A 19,755-nucleotide genomic window follows, 5' to 3' on the forward strand; every position below is an offset into this window, starting at 1 on the left:
GATAAGCCAAAAGGAGAAGGAGATAGAGAGAGATCCATTGTGTGTAGCATGGGGTGAATGCAAGAATTCTAAACACCAAAATTTCTGAATTTGAAGCTTTCCTCACCTTTACAGTACATCAGTATTTGTGAAATTACAGAAACCATGTTCCAGTGTAATGATAGCAATGCTTGTGATATATTCAGATCCGGCAGCAACCGTAGGGAATATGTCTGTATTTATTTGTAACACAATTGTCTCTTAGATTCTACATAATATAAGTCTGGAACTAGCTGAAGTCCTGTTTAATTAATTATCACATGATATCCAGTTGTAGAACCTCATCTATGGCCCCCTTCAGAGCATACGGAATACCTTAACTAATTAGAAAGGTTAGCCATTAAACCAAGTAGTTTTCTTACAGGTTAAATTCAACTGTTCATACACAAAGTGGCAAGCATATACTACCAACAATAAATATATTCAAAGACTTCTGGACTTTGCAAATACCAATATACTTGACCAAGTTATCCCCCTGTAACAGAGGTGTCTGCCTGCTAGATCTTGTCCTCACCAACATATACCCCCTTTTGATTGCACCACTTCACGTTAAATTGCCTCTGTAGTCAAATCTCACCATCTTCCTGTTACCTGCTTCACATTGTTAATAACTCCTCTGCTTTCAGTGATTACTCCTAAACCGCTCACACAGTCATTTTAAGATCTTACTGATAATGGAAAATGGTGTAGCGACCCAGAAACCCATGTATCTAAGGTTGTTGTTTACTCCTTTGAACTGTATTTTCTCTTAAATGTATTGAGGTATTCATACCCATCCAATACAAGCATAACAGCAAATTTAAAACTAAATCTGTATGGTACAACACATTTACTGGCCGTCAATAAATGTTCTTCAATTCTTAATTGTAAAAGAGATTTAAAACTGGTAAGTCTCTCAGACTTGCCATTATAAAATGGAGAGCTGACTGTGAACTTGGGAGTTGTACTCCATTCAAAGCAGTCCACATATGGCCATCTTCAACAATATTAGGAAGTTAGAAGCAAGACAGTTGTGTCCTGAACTTTCCTCCAGTGGCACTTCCTTATCTAACTCCAGGGATATCGCTGATTTTTTTGTAGATAAATTCTCTACCAACTTCACCCCACCTGCTCTGTTCTTCACCTGACATACCCCTAATACCTTTTCTCCTGAAATCTCCTTTAACCAAGTGAGTGCATTATTTGCTAAAATTAAAATATCACTTCCATGGGTCCTGACAATATCCATAGATGTCTGCTAAGAAGTGCTAGGTCCCACCTAGCAAAACCTCTCCATGAGCTCTTCATTGAGATTCTCTCCACTGGTTATACCCCTGAGGTGCAGAGAATAGCTGTAGTGGCACTCCTGTATAAATGTGGCCCTGTACTGACTCAGCAGTTACAGGCTTGTTCATCTCAACAGTATTACTTGTAAGGGTATAGAACATATTATAGTTGAACTAATAATTTAAGAATTAAATAGGTGACTTTATATCCCTGGATGCAAATCAGTTTGTTTCCTTATTTTTGTACAACTTATAAAGTCACTCCATTCAACACCTTCTGATTTTATCCTGTTTGCTTGGGTGTGTTATTTTATTGCTTGCTTGAAATTATCAACTAAATGTCCCATCCCTCCAGAATCTACTCCAACCCTATCGCACCACCAGACCACTAAGATCCAGCAACAAAAATCACTCTTATAGATAGCACCCCAAAAAGGCAAACCCCCATTTCTTGGTCACCCACGTCCCACGGAATCTAGCTTAAAGTTTTTTTGTCTAGTCCTTCTAGCATGTCGAGGGATCAGTTGCTAGTGTCCTCTCCTACTCAGCTGGTGAACCTGGGAATATTGAGGCAATGTTACAATTGCCTCATGTACACAGACAACCCTCTCCTCCTCCCACAAAACACAAATACATGCGAGAGATGCAACTATACGGCCAAACTGGAGGCTGAGCTCTCTCAACATAGGACTGGCAAGACCAGTCAGGAGGAAAAGGTTACCACACACACTATAGACCCAGTCTCACATAGTACCATCACAACCTCAAATCATTCACATAAACACACAAAGACATACTCGGAGGCTCTGATCAAAAATCTACCAAAACAGCAGAGGCCACCAAAGCAGACACCCAAACAACCACCACCTCAGAACACAACACCTGAAACACATAGACCTCACAGTCAGAGTGTCAAACAGTCACAGCCCTTAAGGCCAAACACAATGCCAGACACACTAGTCATTGGTGACTCCATAGTCAGACACACTGACGTCCCGCTCACCAGACTGAGTAAGGACAAGGTCACAGTAAGCTGCCTGTCGGGCGCTAGAATCCGCCACATAACGCAAGCACTCAGGTCGCTCAACAGCAGGTACAAATACGACTCAGTCATTGTCCACGCTGGTGTAAACGACCTGAGACGTACCTCCTTGGACTACATGAAAAGAGACATTGAAGAGCTCTCTGATTATGTAGCCCAGGCAGGTATGACCCTGACCTTGAGCAGTATCCTACCTTCACCAAGAATGATGCCACAATACAGAGATAAGATGATCAGCTTTAACAATTGGCTTAAAATCTGGTGTCATTCAAAGGGGATCCAATGTCTGTCTGCCTGGGATGACATGCTGGACAAGCCACGCTGCTTCGCAAGGGACGGCTTGCACCTGTCACCCCTGGGATTCCGGATATTGGCAAAGGCTCTTGCCACCCCCATAGTGCCTTTTTTAGGCAAGGCTCAAATTCTAAACCTACCACCCTAGAACACAAAAAAGGAAAAAAACTAAGGGTAATGCTGCTCAATGCCAGAAGTCTTAATCTCAAAATGCATGCACTCGAGGCCCTTCTCAGTATGGAGAACATCGATGTCTGTGCGGTGACAGAAACCTGGTTCAAGGCTCCTGAGAGCACCCCAGCACTATCAGGTTATACCTCATATCATGCGTTCCGGCCCCAAAATCTGGACAATACCAAGAAAGGAGGGGGGGTATCCATATTCATCAAGGACACCCACACCTCAAGACTGGTGGCAACGCACGATGCATCGGAGACCATCCAGGTGCAATTAACCATAGGCAAGACTGCTCTACAAATTGTAGCATGTTACAGGCCACCCTCACAAACTCAGGAACCTCACATGGCCTTCCTGAAAACACTAGAGGGGATAAATGTATCACCAAACACCATCATACTAGGTGACTTCAATTACCCTAATATAGACTGGGTACACTACTCAAGCCCAAACACCCTAGCCCAAAAGTTCCTGGAATTCATAAACTCAAATGCCATGGAACAACTAGTCACCATCCCCACAAGAGGAGAAAACATACTTGATCTCATCATCACGAACATGGGAGCACAATGTTCAACACCGGAAGTATACCCCTCACTGGTGAGATCAGATCACAAACTAATCTCGCTGGTGGTCCTCATCCCACCCCCACCTACAATAAAAAAGACCACAGTAAAGAACTTCTCGAAAGCCGACTTCACACTTCTAAAGACTAGTGTGGTCTCCTTTAAGGGCCCCGAGCCGGCGGAAAACAGTATTCAAGCCGCTGAATCACTTACAAATGCCTTCTACCAGCACCTGCAGGACTGCATGGATAAGGCAATCCCAAGCAAAACAAAGACTCTTTGTACCAAAGGCAAGCGTCCAGTCTGGTGGACCCCAGCCATAAACAAACTCTACAACAAAAGGAGGAAGCTACTACAAGATAGAGCAAAATCCTTAAAAGGTAAGACACCCTTGATCACTATAAGTAAAAAACTAAGAGCTCTCATAAAATCATCCAAAGCAAATTTTGAGAGAAAAATAGCTAAAGACTCAAAAGACAATCATAAGCCCTTCTTTAGCTATATTAGAAACCTGGGAGGAAACTCCCAGATATGTTCAGAACTAGTTCAAAATGATGTGAAGTTTACTGATCCTACAGACATTGCCAACATACTGGCTGACAGGTTCAGTGCAAACTTCTTCCCAACCTACATAACAAAAGGAGAGATATCTATACCAAGCGATTGCAGTCCCCCAAACATCTCCAACACCCAAGTGAAAACTGCTCTCGCCAAAGCAAAAAACACAGCATCCATGGGACCTGATGGTGTCCCCGGCTGTGTGCTCCACGAACTAAACGATGAATTAAACCCACAGCTAGGACAGCTGTTTAATCATAGTCTTACCTCTGGATACGTTCCCAGGGAGTGGCGCACTGCAACTGTGGTCCCACTTCACAAAGGCGGTGCCTCCACCGACCCTGGAAATTACCGGCCCATTAGCTTGACAAGCCTTATCTGCAAAGCCATGGAGAGGATCATAATGGACCTCATAAATAAAGACATAGGAAATTTGCAGACTTTGGATCCATCCCAGTTTGGCTTTGTCAAAGGCAGATCATGCCTTCTAAACTTGGTTGACTTTTTTGAAACAGTCACCAAAGCCATTGATGAGGGAAAGGCAGTCCATACAGCCTACCTAGATCTGGCGAAGGCCTTCGATACAATACCCCACTCGGGTATCATTGAAAAACTCATCAGCTTAAATGTTAACCCATACATCACAAGATGGGTTGCAAACTGGCTGAGTGACAGAACCCACAGGGTCAGAGTTGCTGGTGCTATGTCAGACTCAAAGCCTGTCACAAGTGGTGTACCACAGGGCTCAGTCCTGGGCCCACTCTTGTTTGGCATCTACTTTTCCGAAGTACAAGCAAACACAGGAGGGTTATGGCTGACAAAGTTTGCAGATGACTGCAAACTGGGCGCCATAGTAGAAAACACATCTGACACAGATATCCTACAGAAGGGTCTCACAGAAACGGATAACTGGTGCCAGAGCCATGGCCTAAAGTTAAATGCCAAAAAATGCATAGTCATACCCTTCGGGAAAAACAAGGTTACCCCTAGCTACCAAATAGGTGGCAATCCACAGAGCACAGAAGAAGTTATCAGGGACCTAGGGACTCAGGTTGATAGTAGTCTGTCATTCGACACCCATGTAGCCAAAGTAGTTAGGAAGACCTTCTACATTGCCCACCTTATCATGAAGGGATTCTCGTCTAGATCAAGGGAGGTCATAGTCTCCCTGTACTCATCACTCATCAGACCAATGATTGAGTATAATGCCCCATTCGGAATGTATATGACCCGACACTTGCAGCAGCTTGAGAGGCCACAAAAGTTCCTCACCAAAAGGATAAAGGGTCTCAAACATCTGTCCTATGCTGCCCGACTGAAAGAACTCCAGCTCTACTCAGTCGCTTACCGCTTGCTCAGAGGTGACCTTTGCCTAACATACAAGGCCATGTCAAACCCAGATTTGATGAATATGCTTCACCTCAAAAAATCTAGATCCATCAGAGCCACAAGGGCGGGAGACTTAAACCTTGACATGGCTATTAATAGGACGTGTTGGAGGGATAGATTCATCACCCAGAGACTCCCTATGCTGTGGAACAAAATCCCGGTATATGTGAGGCAGAGCACCTCACTGGCCTTGTTCAAGAGAAATCTTGACCAATGGATGGGAGATCGCAGATATACCCCAGGGATTACCTCAGTGTCACTGCTCTACAGAGGCACAGCAAAATAATGGGTATAGTTCCCCATACTAAAGGGGTGGCGTAAGCCACAAAACTATGGGCTAGGCTTGTAAATGCCCTCGGGCAGATAGCCTAGTATAAACCTATGAACCTATGAACTTGCAGGTCACTAAAGCCAGTATCTCTGCAGGTGAAGCACTATTCTCTTGCACCATAGCCAAATTATGGAACTCCCTCTCACCCACAATTACCTCCATACCGTCATGCACCCACTTCACAACTTTACTAAAAGCACACCTAAAAACATGCTGGCTATGCCCTTGCAGCTTCCACTCTTAATATCACCCACCCCATCCAACCACTACCTTTCTTTCCACTCCACTAACTACCTTAATTATAGCAAGCTCAGATGCTCATAAGCCTAGTACTTGTTATACAGCAGGAACTTCTTATTGTAACATTTGTTAATGTCTGTTATGTACTTCACAGATAAAGATTCTAGTTGTCTACTGATGTACTATGTTCTTCATCTGTAAATATGTTGTAAATATGTTGTAAGTAATTGCTATGTTAAATTGTTAATTGCTATGTAATCCAATGTAACTGCTGTCTGTTTATTTTAACTGTGGGGCTTTTCTCCCCGGGCCTCGGCTGAAAATGGACTTGCGTCCAGTTGGACACTCCCGGTCAACAAATGTAAATAAATAAAAATAAATAAATAAATCCTAAGATGCCATATTTTGTTACCTGTGAAATTAAGTTTTCTTTGTATCTGCTTGGGTAGTATAATTGTCCTAAATCTCTTATTTTCACATTTTTTTCAAGTTTGTACACCTTTAAACTTTTTTTTAATTTCTCAAAGTTGTATAATTGTAATTGAATTTTATATTTTTCTGGACTCTTGAAATGCTTTCTTGTTGTCTATGGCTTGTGATCCAGGTCATGATTGAAAAGGGTCCATGGACTAGCCCACCAAACTTGCTAAAAATGTAAATAAATCAACAGGCATGTCATGCCTGCTCAGTTCTTCAAAAGGGTTATCAAGGCTGTGGATAAAAGGTACGTAGTTCATGGTACCTACCTGGACTTTGGCACTGTCCCCCATGCTGAGGTTATTCACAGTCTCTCAACTCAAAAGCAGTCTTTGTAATTAACTGGGTGGTCATAGAGTCCATATTGTTAAGATGGGGGGTATTTGCTCTAGATAGAATACTTCACCAGCAGTTTCCCCACAGTTATCTGTCTGGGCCTCTCCTCTTTGGCATATACTTCTGTTATGTAAAAACTGATAGCAAGTGACTAGGGTAAACCAAGTCCACTGATGATTGCAAAGGGAGATTATCAAATCCCATTATGATACCCAAATTCATTAGCAAGGGCTAGACCAGGCAACTGTTTGGAGTGGTAATTATGGACTCTACCTCAAATGCTAAAAATGTAGTATAGCTTCCTTTGGTAAATCCATCTCCTACCATTTAGATAGGTTTCCACTTAAACTTGTCTCAGTCATCAAAGACTTTGGTCTGTGTTGATAAAAAGCTCTCATTTGGCAACTCTGTTTCTGTCTTGGTTAGAAAATTTTGCCACCCTGAGCAGCTCATCATTAGTGCCATCTGTTCAAGATCCAGAGAAGCTATAGTTCCAATCTATTCCTCCATTATTAGACCATTCATTGAATGTAATGCCTCCTTTAGCATGTACCTCACTGAGCACCTAAACCAACTTGAGACCTCAGGATTTCCTCACTAAACAGATCTTGGCTTTGTACTCTTAGATAATATGACGGATAAAAAAAATGCTATCCTTCAACACAGTCTTGTATAGCCTACTAAGGGGTGATCTTTGTTTAGCCTTTCATCCAATGAGTGACCCAGTCTTTAAACTCCTTCACCTCTAAATAGAACCAGTGGTAAAGCAAATGCCTTGTCTAGAGACCTAAACCTGTACTACCATGTTAATGGTACTAGGTGACGTGACCAGTACCTGATCAAACATATTCCATATTTCTGGTATAGGCTTGCCTTGTGTATCAAGCATATTACTTCCCTACTGACCATTGAAGCCAGTCTGAGTGACTAGATGGGTGTCAACTAAGAGAGGTAGATAACTTCCCCAAGCCAGGATGGGTGAGGCAGCAGTGACCACTTACTTGTCCTGCTATTCCATTGCCCATGCCATTAATCTGACACAGGTCATCTGGGTCATAGTTGTTTTATCCCTCTGTGCCAAAGTCCTGGAATCTTCATCTCAGTTAATAATAGTAAGAATAATAATGTTATAATAATAATAAAACCCGAGAGAACAGGATGACCGTATAGGAAAGTGCTATAGGCACCAGGTACGGAGAGTGATGAACATCTGGATTGGTGACAAGTAAAGATGGAAAAAAATAAACTGAGGGTGTTGAGGCTTGCTAAAACCCAGGAGATGAGGCGCTAGTTAGGATGGTTGGATTTCTTGGTAGACCTTTGGGCTAAGTAGCTTTTTCTTGGTCTCTGAAGTGATGATGAGTGACTGTAGAGTAGCTCTGGAAATGCCTTTCATAAGTGTTTGGGCTGGTCTGGGATGGAGGTAAGCAGCTTTAAACTACTAAAGTTTCACATAGATTCATGGAATGTTAATGTAGGATTTCTACTAGTCTATATGGTTAAGTTAGTAGATGCCAGAGTTCAGACATATGGATAGAAGCTTCACACAGCATAAGCCTTGTCAATCCTGGATGGTACAGTTATTTCCATGGTTTCTGAATGAGGTAGAAAAAGGGATACCTGTGGATGGCATAAATTTGAAGATCTCAACAACTCTAGTGTTGACTGGAGACTAATGAAGAAATTATAAGGTACTGAAGTGGTTGGTCAATAGGAAACTGGGAGGGGAGTAGAGACTTATAAAACTGTACTCTGTAGCAAAGAGTTGTATGGCTGCGTATCATGGCTAGTCCTGTTTATCACAATGGTATTCACCATAATCAGGTTTGATGGAGAGCAGGTCATTATGTTTGATACCACCCTTTCCTGTGCAGTAAACAGAAACCATGTGAAAGTCACCCTTCAGCAAAACCTAATACAGCTAGCACAGTGTGGGCATGTATGAGAGTTAAACTAATGGCAGCTGACAATTTGCTTCAGAAAGGAATCATCATGTACTTCAGGTAAAGGAAGAGAGGAAAATATCTGAGTGAAGTGCAGATTAGTGAACAGTGATCGACAGAAGAGAAAGTGTATAACTGCTCATTGCCCCTTTAAATTCAGTTATAAGGAATAGCATGAAATAGTTGTGGTGAAGGAATATATGGTATTTCATTGCATGACTAGTGCAGTGGGGTAAAGAGAACCAGATGACATTCGTTGGTTGATATATGGGGTTATGGCAAAGCCTCAACAGGAGCACTGCATATGACTTTAAATGCTTTACACAGAACATGACTTTAAGCTAAGTGTGCAGTAAGTGGGTGATCAGAGGATGAGGCTGTGGGTTATGTCCAAATACTGTAGCCACTGTCTGGATATGATAGTGGAAAGATGGAAGCATAAAATATATTGTTTCACTGAGGGGTAGATGATACTATGACCCAGATGACCTGTGTCAGATTAATGGCATGGGCAATGGAATAGCAGGACAAGTAAGTGGTCACTGCTGCCTGTAGTGCAGAAAAAAAAGTATGGGGAGGAGTGTGTCATTGGCAGTGGCTGGAAAGATGGAAGATACAGGTAAGGTTTGAAAAAAATGCCTTCTATACAAACACTTACTGAAGTCCTGAAATGGCCTGCTGTTTTGGAGTGCAGTTCATTGAAGAAATTCAAGAGAGCTTCTTCACATAGACAAAATATGGGGAATGCACAGTTGACACCATAGGGTCTGGTGGCATCAGCTAAACTCCATGAAATTGTCTTCTTTTATGTAGGTTCAAGGGTGTGGCATGCATATCATCATTCTGCATCATGGGAATGCATTGTTTGTGATCTTAAGCAATGGACTGCATACAGTTGGATCTCTGTACTCATGAGCTCCATTTAATGGTTTTATAGTTTTGTCTTTTACTTTTACCTTTATGTACTATACGCAATGAACATTCTAAATTAGCACAGTTTGTTTTATGCATGCAGATTAGGAATTGGCCAACCTTAAGTGTAGAAGTAGTAGACCCACAGCTAGTTCTGATGCATACTATTTCCCTTTCTTGTGCAGAATTTCAGTTCCCATAAGCAATAATGGACACTTTGATATGAACCGCCATGGCAGTGACCTCTACATGGACAGTAACTTCTCCCCACTGTGTCAGAGAATGGGGTCTATGGTTGCCTTTGAAAAATTTGAGGATTTTGTCAGGTAAGTTCTATGAGATAATGCTGCCAAATGCCTTTTTTCTCACAGTTGTCTTCCTATACATAAAGAATCATGAGAAAATCTCTAGATCATAGCTTGTTTCAAAGGAAAGTCCAATGTACTGAGTTACATTAATGGTAGAATTGTCTTATTTTTTTATTTCATTTTTAAAGTATGTGAGAGAACAAAAATGCGTGTGTAACATGTAAGCTGTTTGCATTAGCAAGTTGTTTTTGGCTGTCCCTTATTTTGCCTCATATTTTTGCCCTGCCTTTTGTAAAATGTTTGATTTTTTTTTTTTGGTAAATCGCTGAGGATTACAGTCAGTCAGTTAGTGTCAGACATTGAGCTTCATTCTTGATGTTCAGAAACTGCATATTATGCAAAACCCAGTGAATTACAGTAATATTTTAAAATTGTTCCTGATTCTTTGAGGCCTTTGTCCCTTATACTTAAGCAAAGAAGTTGGGAGGTATGGTGACATAGTAAACCAAACTGTCAGAGGCAACTGGTAAGAAAGTACAGCTGTATAAACAACTTTACCTCTCACAGTAAATCTAAAATGTTATCTGTTAGGATTATTTCTTGGTGTCATTACTGGCATATATGTACATGGAAATTTTTACACAGAGTTTTTTTTAACTCCAAATAAAATCAAAGGAAATAATATACTATGCTGGTGATTTCAACAAAAATGTAAAGCCAATTGGATGCATATATTCTTTGAATGTTCCTCTTTAAGCTTGTTTTGGTCTAAGATGGATGATATTTTAAAAGCTTTATTTACAGATACTTTTTCATTATCTAAGTTTATCATTTTATTTAATGTAGATAAGCGAGGTTATTTGAAAAATGTCAATTTTTGCCTTTTTTGGACTAGTCTTGCAGTAGCAAGGAAATGTATTGACAAGAAATGGGTAAGATTACATCTTTTTCTTTTGAAGACTCTTTTCTTCCCAAAAGAAACAGCTCTTAAAGAGATTAAAGTCAAAGAATAAAGAATTTATTCCAATTCATTTATAAATAATCCTTGGACAAAAGTGATATCTCTTATTGACATTTTTCAAAATGAATTCTGCCTCTAATTTTTAGGATCCTGATGAAGAGGAAAATGGAAAACGTTCTAATGAAAAATAGAGCTATAATTTTATTATTTTTTGTTCTCAGGCCTGAGTATATATCGTATATAGTTTAAATGTAGTTCTTATTTCTAATTTAATTCTTTTATCATTTGTATTACATTAATATATATATATTAGAATATTTATTTATTTATGGAAAAAAAATCCTTATAAATTTATTTGAGGAAAAAATCTTACCATAACAGTAGATGTCCTTTTCTTCATTGTTGCAGCACTCTAGATAAAAGGGGTCTCCCACCCGGAGCAGCCCAGCATCCAAAAGCCTAATGACCTTGTATGAATACAGACACAACTACCCAGAATTGAATTGTCCAGAAGAAAACAGTTTCCATAGGACAAAGGAATCCATGCACATCCAGAAGGAAAAATGCAGAAGAAAAAGAAGAAACTCTCAGCCAGAAGGGAATCTTAAAAAAGGGGTTGGAGGGAGGAGTGAATACTGCAACAATGAAGAGAAAGACGTCTACCGTTATGATAAAACTTTTACACAACCGTACCATGTCTTTTTATACCACTGTTGCAGTATTCTAAACAGAAGAGAGAGTAAAAAAGTTAAAGAAACAGAATGGGAGGAGGAAGGCTGAAGAACCCTCAACAAACCCATATAAAATGGTTTCAGCAAAACCTGCTCTGGCCATAGAAACCATATGCGACTTACAATGCTTAGTAAAGGTATGCACAGAAGACCAAGTAGCAGTTTCAAGGATGGAACTTGTGTCCAGCCCCTTGAAGAAAGCACCAGAACAGGCAACAGCCCTAGGGGAATGAGTTCTACCAGAAGTAAACAGAGATTTGCCATGAAAAATATAATAAAAGGAAATCACTGTGGGTGTCCAGGAGGTAATGGTTTTCTTAGAACCAGTCAAACACAATGTCCTGGGGGAAAACAAAAAAGCTGATCAGACTTACAAATGACCTTAGTTTAATTCAAATACTAGCTGACCTGTCTGTGCAAATTCAGGATATGAAGGACCCCCTCAATAGCAGACAGAGGTGAAGGGAACAAGGAAGGGAGGTGTACCAACTGATTCAAGGACAATTCGTTTAATACCTTTAGCATAAAGGAAGGATTAGTATGAAAGGAAAAAAGAAAAAAAGGAGGAATGGTCATAAGGGCCTGGAGCTCAGAAACCCTCCAGAACTAAGAGCCAGCAACAAAACAGTCTTCCAGCTACAATGTTGCAAAGAAGAATCTGCAGGCTCAAAAGAAGCCTGAGTCAGTTTTTCCAAAACAAAATTAAGGTCCCAAGGAGGAAGAAGAGGACTCCTTTAATAAATTGATTGACCTCAAAACAAGAAAATAAAGGAGGATTCAGGGGCAGACCAGAAGAAATGGGCCAGGCCAGACTGGAGCAACTCACACAAATAACAGAGGACCAGAGGGAACCCCACTGATAAAGGGTCTTGGTTATGAGCATGGCACCAGAATAAAAAATAATTTCCATTTGGACATATCAGATCTTCTGGCTGAGGGTTTCCTTACCTCCTATAAAACCATGAGCATGTCCTCAGAAAAGACAAACTTGAAAGGGATCAAAACTCTATCACCTACATACAGAATATTATATCCTTAAAGTAGTAAAAAGTATTCTAAGAGCTAAGCCAACACAAGAGTGGAGAAAGGAGACCCTGCCAGTCGGGATGACTGCAATTAGGGATGCAGACAATAGAGAAGATGGGAGGGCTTGAATTTATTGGAGAAAACTGGCAAAGGAACCAAGGTATTGGGACCAGGAAAGATGATAGAAAGGGAAGATGCCAAGAATTTATTTGGACTGCAGGTTAAAGATTGCCTTCCCTGTCATGGATTTATATTAGAGTATAGGCAAAGAGAAAGAAATGGGATTCTAAATGAAAGACCAACACTGGAAGAGTTTTTAATAGAACCTAGAACAGTAGCTGCATTAAAAAGGAATAATTAGTACAGCATATAAAATATTGTATGATAACTATAAGAATCAATTGGAGGAGGTTAGAAAGAATTGGAAAGAGAGATTGAATAAGCAATTCACAAAGAAACAATGGGAGGATATGTGTATGTCTCCTAAATATATAACAAAATCTAGAATATTTATGATTTTTGCCTGGAAAGGTTTACATAGATATTTTTATACTACAAGTAGATCCCTGAGAATTTTTCCTCAGGCAGACAGCAAATCTTGGAGGTGTGAGGAGAAAGAAAGAGGTAATTAAGAACATATTTTCTGGGAATGCGGTGAGTTGGCGTACTTTAAGGATTCCCTGTGGGATACACTGTCGGAGATGCTGGTTGGAAAGATTGGTCTAACAAGGTTGATAATTTTTCTGAGCTATGATACAGAATCAGAATTCCCTAGACGTGGTAAGGCTTTGCTGTGTCTAATAATGGTGGCTGCCAAAAAAGCAATTACTAGAAAATAAAAATCAAAATCTAAACCAACTGTATTGGAAGTAGTGAATATAGTAACAGAGCTAAAACAATTGGAGTTGAGATCTTTAGAAAAGGGTAGGAGCAAACTACATAGGAAAATGGGAATTTTGGGAACAATACATAAAAAGGAGGAATGATGTTTAAAAGGCAGCAGGACTTAAATGAGCTACATAATGTTTGAGTAGATTATATGTGATGTATAATGTTTGCAAAAGGGAGTGTGTCAGTATGGTTTGGATGTAAAATGGTTGCAGCTAGGATTGTATCAGTGTGGTCTGTTTTCGTTTATATAAACTTATGATTGCCAATGTAGTAAGTGATGGTTTAATAACAATGTCTTTGTTTTAAAAAGGCAGGAATTTAATAATTTATGTAATATTGCTTAGATTATATGATATATAGTAATATATGTGATGTATAATGTTTATTATGTTAATATAGTTTGATATGAATATAAATTTGCATATGTCATAAGTGATAATTCAGTAAAGGTATTTGAAAAAAAAAAAAAAAAACTATCATCCACAGTGTCAGTTGAAGAGTGGACAAGTGAGGATGGATGAGAGACTCCTTGTCCTTTGTGAGGAGATCCAAACACTGTGGTAACTTGTGGTGATTATCCCTGGCCAGATGCATTAAGAGGGAGAACCTGTGCTGTCTTGGCCAAAATGGAGTCACTAGCAAGATTTTTGGGGAGTCCAACTGAATCTTCTGCAGGATGTTAGGAAATGGGGAAAGAAGAGGGAAAGCATAAAAAAAATCCCCTCCCAGGGAAAAGAAAAAGCATCCGTCTTCCATGCCAGATGGCATGGCATTCTGGGATAGAAGAGAGGAAGTTGCCTGTTCAGAGGGGAGACAAAAAGATCTACCTGAGGTATAACCTACTGATGGCAATGTCCAAAAACAAATCTCTGTGAAGCATCCATTCGCGAGCCTGTATTTTGGACCTGCTCAGAAAGTCTGCCACTAGATTGTGCTCTGAAGGAATGTATACTGCCTGAAGAGTTAACTTATAACTGAGAGCCTCCTCCCAAGCCTGAAAAGCCATCCTGCAGAGGAGGTAATATTTGGTATCTCCCTGCTTGTTGACATAACACATCACTGCAGTGTTCTCTGTGTACATCTTCAAGGACCCTGGAATGAGCATGGAGTGAAAAGCTGGAAGGGCCAGAATTGAAGCTCTCATCTCTTTGATGTTGATATGGTCTGACTTTTGATAGGGGTGGCCAGAGACCCTGAACTTTCAGGTGACCAAAAGAAACCCCCCACCCCATGTCTGAGTCACCAGTAAACTGGTCTTGAGAAGGGACTGAAGTCTGAAAGGACCAACCTGGGTTGAGACCAAACTGTTGAATCCATCACTCAAATTCCTTCTTTAGACAAGGAAGGAGATGCACAGTGAAATCCAGATGGTGACAATGCTGCAGCCAAACTTGACTTCGAGGTACTATTGAAGCTTCCACATATGCAGTCTGGCAAGAGGGAGCATTGGCATAGAAGAGGCAATGAATCCTAGGGACTGAAGAAACTCCCTGGCTATGAAAAAGGAGGGAGAGACTTCCATACCATGAAGTAACCTTGACAGATGATAGAACCCAAGAGTCTGAAGTGATGAGATACCAATTTGGAAGCCAAAGGAGCCTGGTCTAAATGAAGGTGGGATGAACTGTCAAAGAGAAGGAGGCTTATCAGATAAAGGAGGCTTCTGGGTCACAGAAATCTGAAAAGCCTTAGCAAAGCGGGGTCCGCCTACCACACTTCCTGCCCTTGGAGGCCTGGTGGAGTTGCCTGCAAACAAAAGCAAATCTGGAAGGATAATTCCACTGGACCTTTGGGGTAGTAGAGACAAAGATATGTTTAAGGTCCTGCAAGGCTTTGCTTTTCTCTTGAAGATATTTAAACATGTCAGCAGCAGCAGTCCCAAAATGTTTATTATCCAAAGGAGTATCCAACGACTTGGCCTTAATGTCTTCAAAGACTGGAGCTGAAGCCAAGAGTAATATATCATGACAGACCCAAAAGCCACAGCCCTCAGAGGCTTCAGCAGCATCATAGCTACACTTAATAGATTGGTGAGCCACTTGAGAAGCAGAACCTAAAATATGTAAGGCAGAAGAATTGCTTTCAGAATCACAGAGGAATTGCCTTCAGAATTAGGGAAGTCAGAAATAACCTAACAAGCCTTGAGCAAACAAGGTCAGAGCATACCTAGTCATGTGGGATCTGGTAATTAGCAGCCCTAGAGACCAAAGTAGAAGCCATGTATACGTTCTTATCAATCCTCTCCATTGCCCTACTATGCTTATCAGAAAGTAAAAGTTTGGAAGAGGACAAAAGTTTAGAAGGTTTGTCAGAAGAGAATGACACCACAGCAGGATCAGCAGAAGGGCATTTAAATAATACAGGCAATCCTCAGGAACCTTATAGAACATATCAGGTTTCTTAGGAGCAGGAGTCTGAGAATCAGCAGACTTGGAGGCAGCAATGAAAGTATCTAACAAGGCAGCCAACATGGGAAAAACTGCTGATGGTTTAGGAGTATCCACCTGAAACAACGTATAATATCTTCTCTGAATATCAGACACTTGAGAAGAATCCCACTTAAAGTATTCCATCATCCTAGCAAATGTGTCCACAAAGGATAGCTCTTCAAAAGGAGACTCAGATCTAACAAACTCCTCTCCATCAGAACCATAAGCCAAAGGCAAAGGCATATGTGAAGAATAGGACAAAGAACCCTCATCCAATGCTGAATCCTCATCTTTGGAATCCGTTTGCCTAAGCTATTTAGATTCGGTAGAGATCCAATGAGGAGCAGGTACTGAAACCCCTTGAGGAGGCTCTAGGGCCATCAAGACAGAAAACAAATCCTGAGTAAACTCTTGCCATTCCATTTGAGGATCCTTAGGACAGATTGAAACATGCTCAATTTTTTTTTTCTTTTCTTGGAAGGGAAATCAGCTCTAACAAATAGTGGAGGTTCCAACCCTAAGGTGGCAAGATTTAATAAGAGAACCTGGAACCTCCTGCCTGACTAATATCTTCGGACTCTGTCTAGGGCCTTCTAAGATAATCAACCATGGTTCCCGCTCAACGTCCAGAGCAGACACCTGCAAGGCCTTGGAGGATATGCAGAAATAGGATCCATGCTGGTCTCCAACATGGTTGTGGCAGAGGAATCTGACGTACATGCTGAACAACCTGCAGACCTATTACCTGCTTCTAGAGAGATGTCCATGGAGGCTGGACAGCTAAAGAATCCAGCCAAGATTTATTGGCCTTTTTCTTACCTAACAGAAGTATCTCAGGGTTATAGGATTCTGCCCATGGTGCCCTGGGCTAACTGTTTAAGCCATTGGTTTTCCAGATAAATGGCCAGGGAAGACAGATGGTTTCTGAGTGTCTTGGGCACAAACACCTTACAGATACTACAAGATGTATGGTCATGAGTCACCCAAACAAAAAAAAAGATATTGTTTGTCGCGATCCTTATGGGGAATCTGCTTCCCACACTGGGACATTAAGTCTAGATAGCTAAATAAAATCCAAAACCAAGAAAAGAAAAAGGACAACCCCAATGAGGCACTTATCTGGTGCTAAGTATTCAGTACAGCAACAAGGCATTCAGACCAACTAGAAATAATTCAATCTGGTGGCAAAGAAGTTCAGGGTAGTTGGGTCCATATGTCCCTTCTGTGCCCTAAATTCTGTGCAGGGAGCATAAGTGTGACATACAGCACATACTAGATCATTAGGCTTTTGTATATTGGCCAAACATTAGGCTGCTCTGGGCAGGAGATCCCTTCTGTTTAGAATACTGCAACAGTGATATAGAAGGACATGAGAAGTTACTGCAATGAAAGGCACTATCTGACCATCTAGCACTCCACAGTTTGCTTATGTGTAGTGAAAAACAGTCCCTTCATTAGTAAACATTTTTTGCATCTTAGACTGGACTCTGTATCTCTGAACCTCAGTCGTAAAGTGTGGTACTCATCTTCCTCCCTTCCACTGAGGTGACTGGAATGCCCTACTTTGCCATTTTGAAGTCTGCAATTTTTGTAATGCATTTTTGTGTTCATGCATAGTAACCAGAATGTGTCTAAGTGGTTTAACCCACAGTGTTTAGCTACCCACCAGTGCATATTAGCTTTCCCTGGTAAAGTGCTTGTTAATTTCTTTGCATCACTGCTGACAGTTTGCTATGCATCCATCCACAACACACCCACATTCATTCAGTCCCACAAAGAATCACTTAACATTCATCAAGCCACAAGTCTAACAATGCATTGCAATCACTCAGGCACTCCATTCATAAAAATGGACCTCCTATTCATTCATTCTCACTGTCATATGATCTATACTAGATGTTATACAATTTGTTCATCTATCCAGGCATTCAGGCAGAACCATGCTAAATTCAGAACAGTGATGCAAGCACAGGAGCAAAAAGTAACAGTTAACAAAAAGGGTCCAAGTTGTAAGGTGTCTGTTTCTGTCTGTAATGAAGTCTGGCAGCAAATCTCTTAAATTTAGTTGCATTGTATCTGCACTCCAGCTTTCAAACCAGGTTGCATTTGGTTACTTTGTATCTGTCTTAACAGTTTGGGGTGTATAATGAGTAATGCACGGAATTGGCAATGCATTTAAAGCAACAGTTTAAAATAGTAAAGTCAGTTACAGTTAATTACAAGATGTTCTTCGTTCCACATTGCTGCAGTCCTAACTATTGGGTAGTCCGCTGTCCAGTCGGCCCGAATACCAAAGTATATGGCTGACGTCGGTCAGGGCGCATTAGACTGACGTCAGTACGTCAGGGTACTAATGCGCATGACCGACGCCATATCCTCAGTCTTTTTTGCCGCGTGGTCCGATGCAGAAGCAGTTTTGCGAGTGCAGGTTGGCGTTCTGAAATTTTCTGAAGTCGGAGTTTCAGACCGAATCAAAGTTGGCTAAGTACCCCGTTGGGGAACGTTTTGGTTTTTTCTTGCCTCAGTATTTAACCGGATGTCAGAAAAAGTGAATAACTGTATTTCTTGTGGGAAACAGATACCTCATAGGGATTACCATACTTTGTGTATACCTTGTTTAGGGCCTGAGCACGACGTTGTTGGATGCCGCTCTTGTGCTAGATTTAACAAACGCACTATTAAGAGAAGGTTAGACTGTGCCAGGTTAGTGTTTGGGAAGCGTTGTAATTATAAAATGCCGTCGGATGCTCCGACGCCCGCTTCATCCAAGAAGCGCAAGGATAAAACTGCAAAGCCTAGGGTTGATGAACCGGCAGTCCCGGACGTCGGTTCTTTAGAAGGCTCGGTGGAGTCAGAGGTTTTGCCAGGAGTTTCTTCAGAGACTTTACTGTTACAGGATGTGCCCTCTCAGAAGGTAGGCCAGGCTGAGGGGGCTTCTCAGGTAACTGTTCTTCCCTCTCTTCCCAAGGTAGTTAGAGCCTCTCCTTCTGTTTCCAAAACTTCTTTGAGAGGTAGGCCAAGTTTAGCCTCAGTGGGGGCTTCTCCTAGCACTTCAGGTTCTATGCCTAAGAAACATATGCTTAAAATGGCAGAAGATTTGATTACTATGATTAGAGGTTCTATGCCCCCTCCTGATAAGAGGCCTAGGGTGGAACCTGAGTTTGAGAGTTTGGAACAGTGTTCAGAGGCTTGAGTCTTCTGGAAGACTTGCAGGAGTATCCTCCTTATTCTGATTCTGATGTGGATGATTCCACTCCTACAGCTTCTCCTCCTGAGGATTTCTCATTTTCAGAGACTCTGCATTCCATGAGGGAGCACTTTAAATGGGAAGGCCAAGATTACTCTGATTCTAGGAAAAGGCTTAGGGAATTCTTGTTTTACCCCAGCATAGGCCCTTAGCTATACCTCCTGTGTTGAATGTGGTAGAAGATGTTTTGCAGAGGCTTCCCTGAACCCTGATTCCTTGCCTCCTGCTCCTGTTAAACCTGATAGGTACTATAGGGTGCCTGAAGCTCATAAGTATCTTTTAAGAGTCCTAGGGCAGACCCGAGACTGTTTCTCAGGGACCTAAAGGTGTTAAGGCCTCTGTTGTTAAAAACCCTGTTCCCACTGATAAAGAGGCAAGGGCTTTGGATAGATGGGGAAAGAAAGTGTATACTTCTTCCACTTTAGCCATGAGGGCGTTGAATTGTCAGTTTCACATGCTAAAATATCAAAATTATCTCCTTTCACAATTGAAATCTAAGGTGGATGCTTTGGCGGAAGGTATTGAGTGTAAAGAGTTGCTGGATTTAGTTCATGTGTCTGAACAAGTGGGTAAGCATTCTTTGCAATGTGGTT

General features: G+C 41.1%; 1 protein-coding gene across 1 annotated transcript in view; it reads left to right on the forward strand.

Annotated features, from left to right (window-relative positions):
* The window catches only part of ACACB (acetyl-CoA carboxylase beta), a 1,510,375-nt gene that overhangs the window by 798,627 nt on the left and 691,993 nt on the right, over nucleotides 1–19,755 (forward strand). Inside the window, exon 28 of the mRNA XM_044068517.1 lies at nucleotides 9,755–9,895. Coding sequence (XP_043924452.1) covers nucleotides 9,755–9,895 — 141 coding nt within the window. The remainder of the gene's footprint in view (nucleotides 1–9,754; nucleotides 9,896–19,755) is intronic.

The sequence above is a fragment of the Protopterus annectens genome, chromosome 4.part0 (assembly GCF_019279795.1).
Source record: "Protopterus annectens isolate FY-2018-M chromosome 4.part0, PAN1.0, whole genome shotgun sequence".
Classification (NCBI taxonomy): Eukaryota; Metazoa; Chordata; order Ceratodontiformes; family Protopteridae; genus Protopterus; species Protopterus annectens.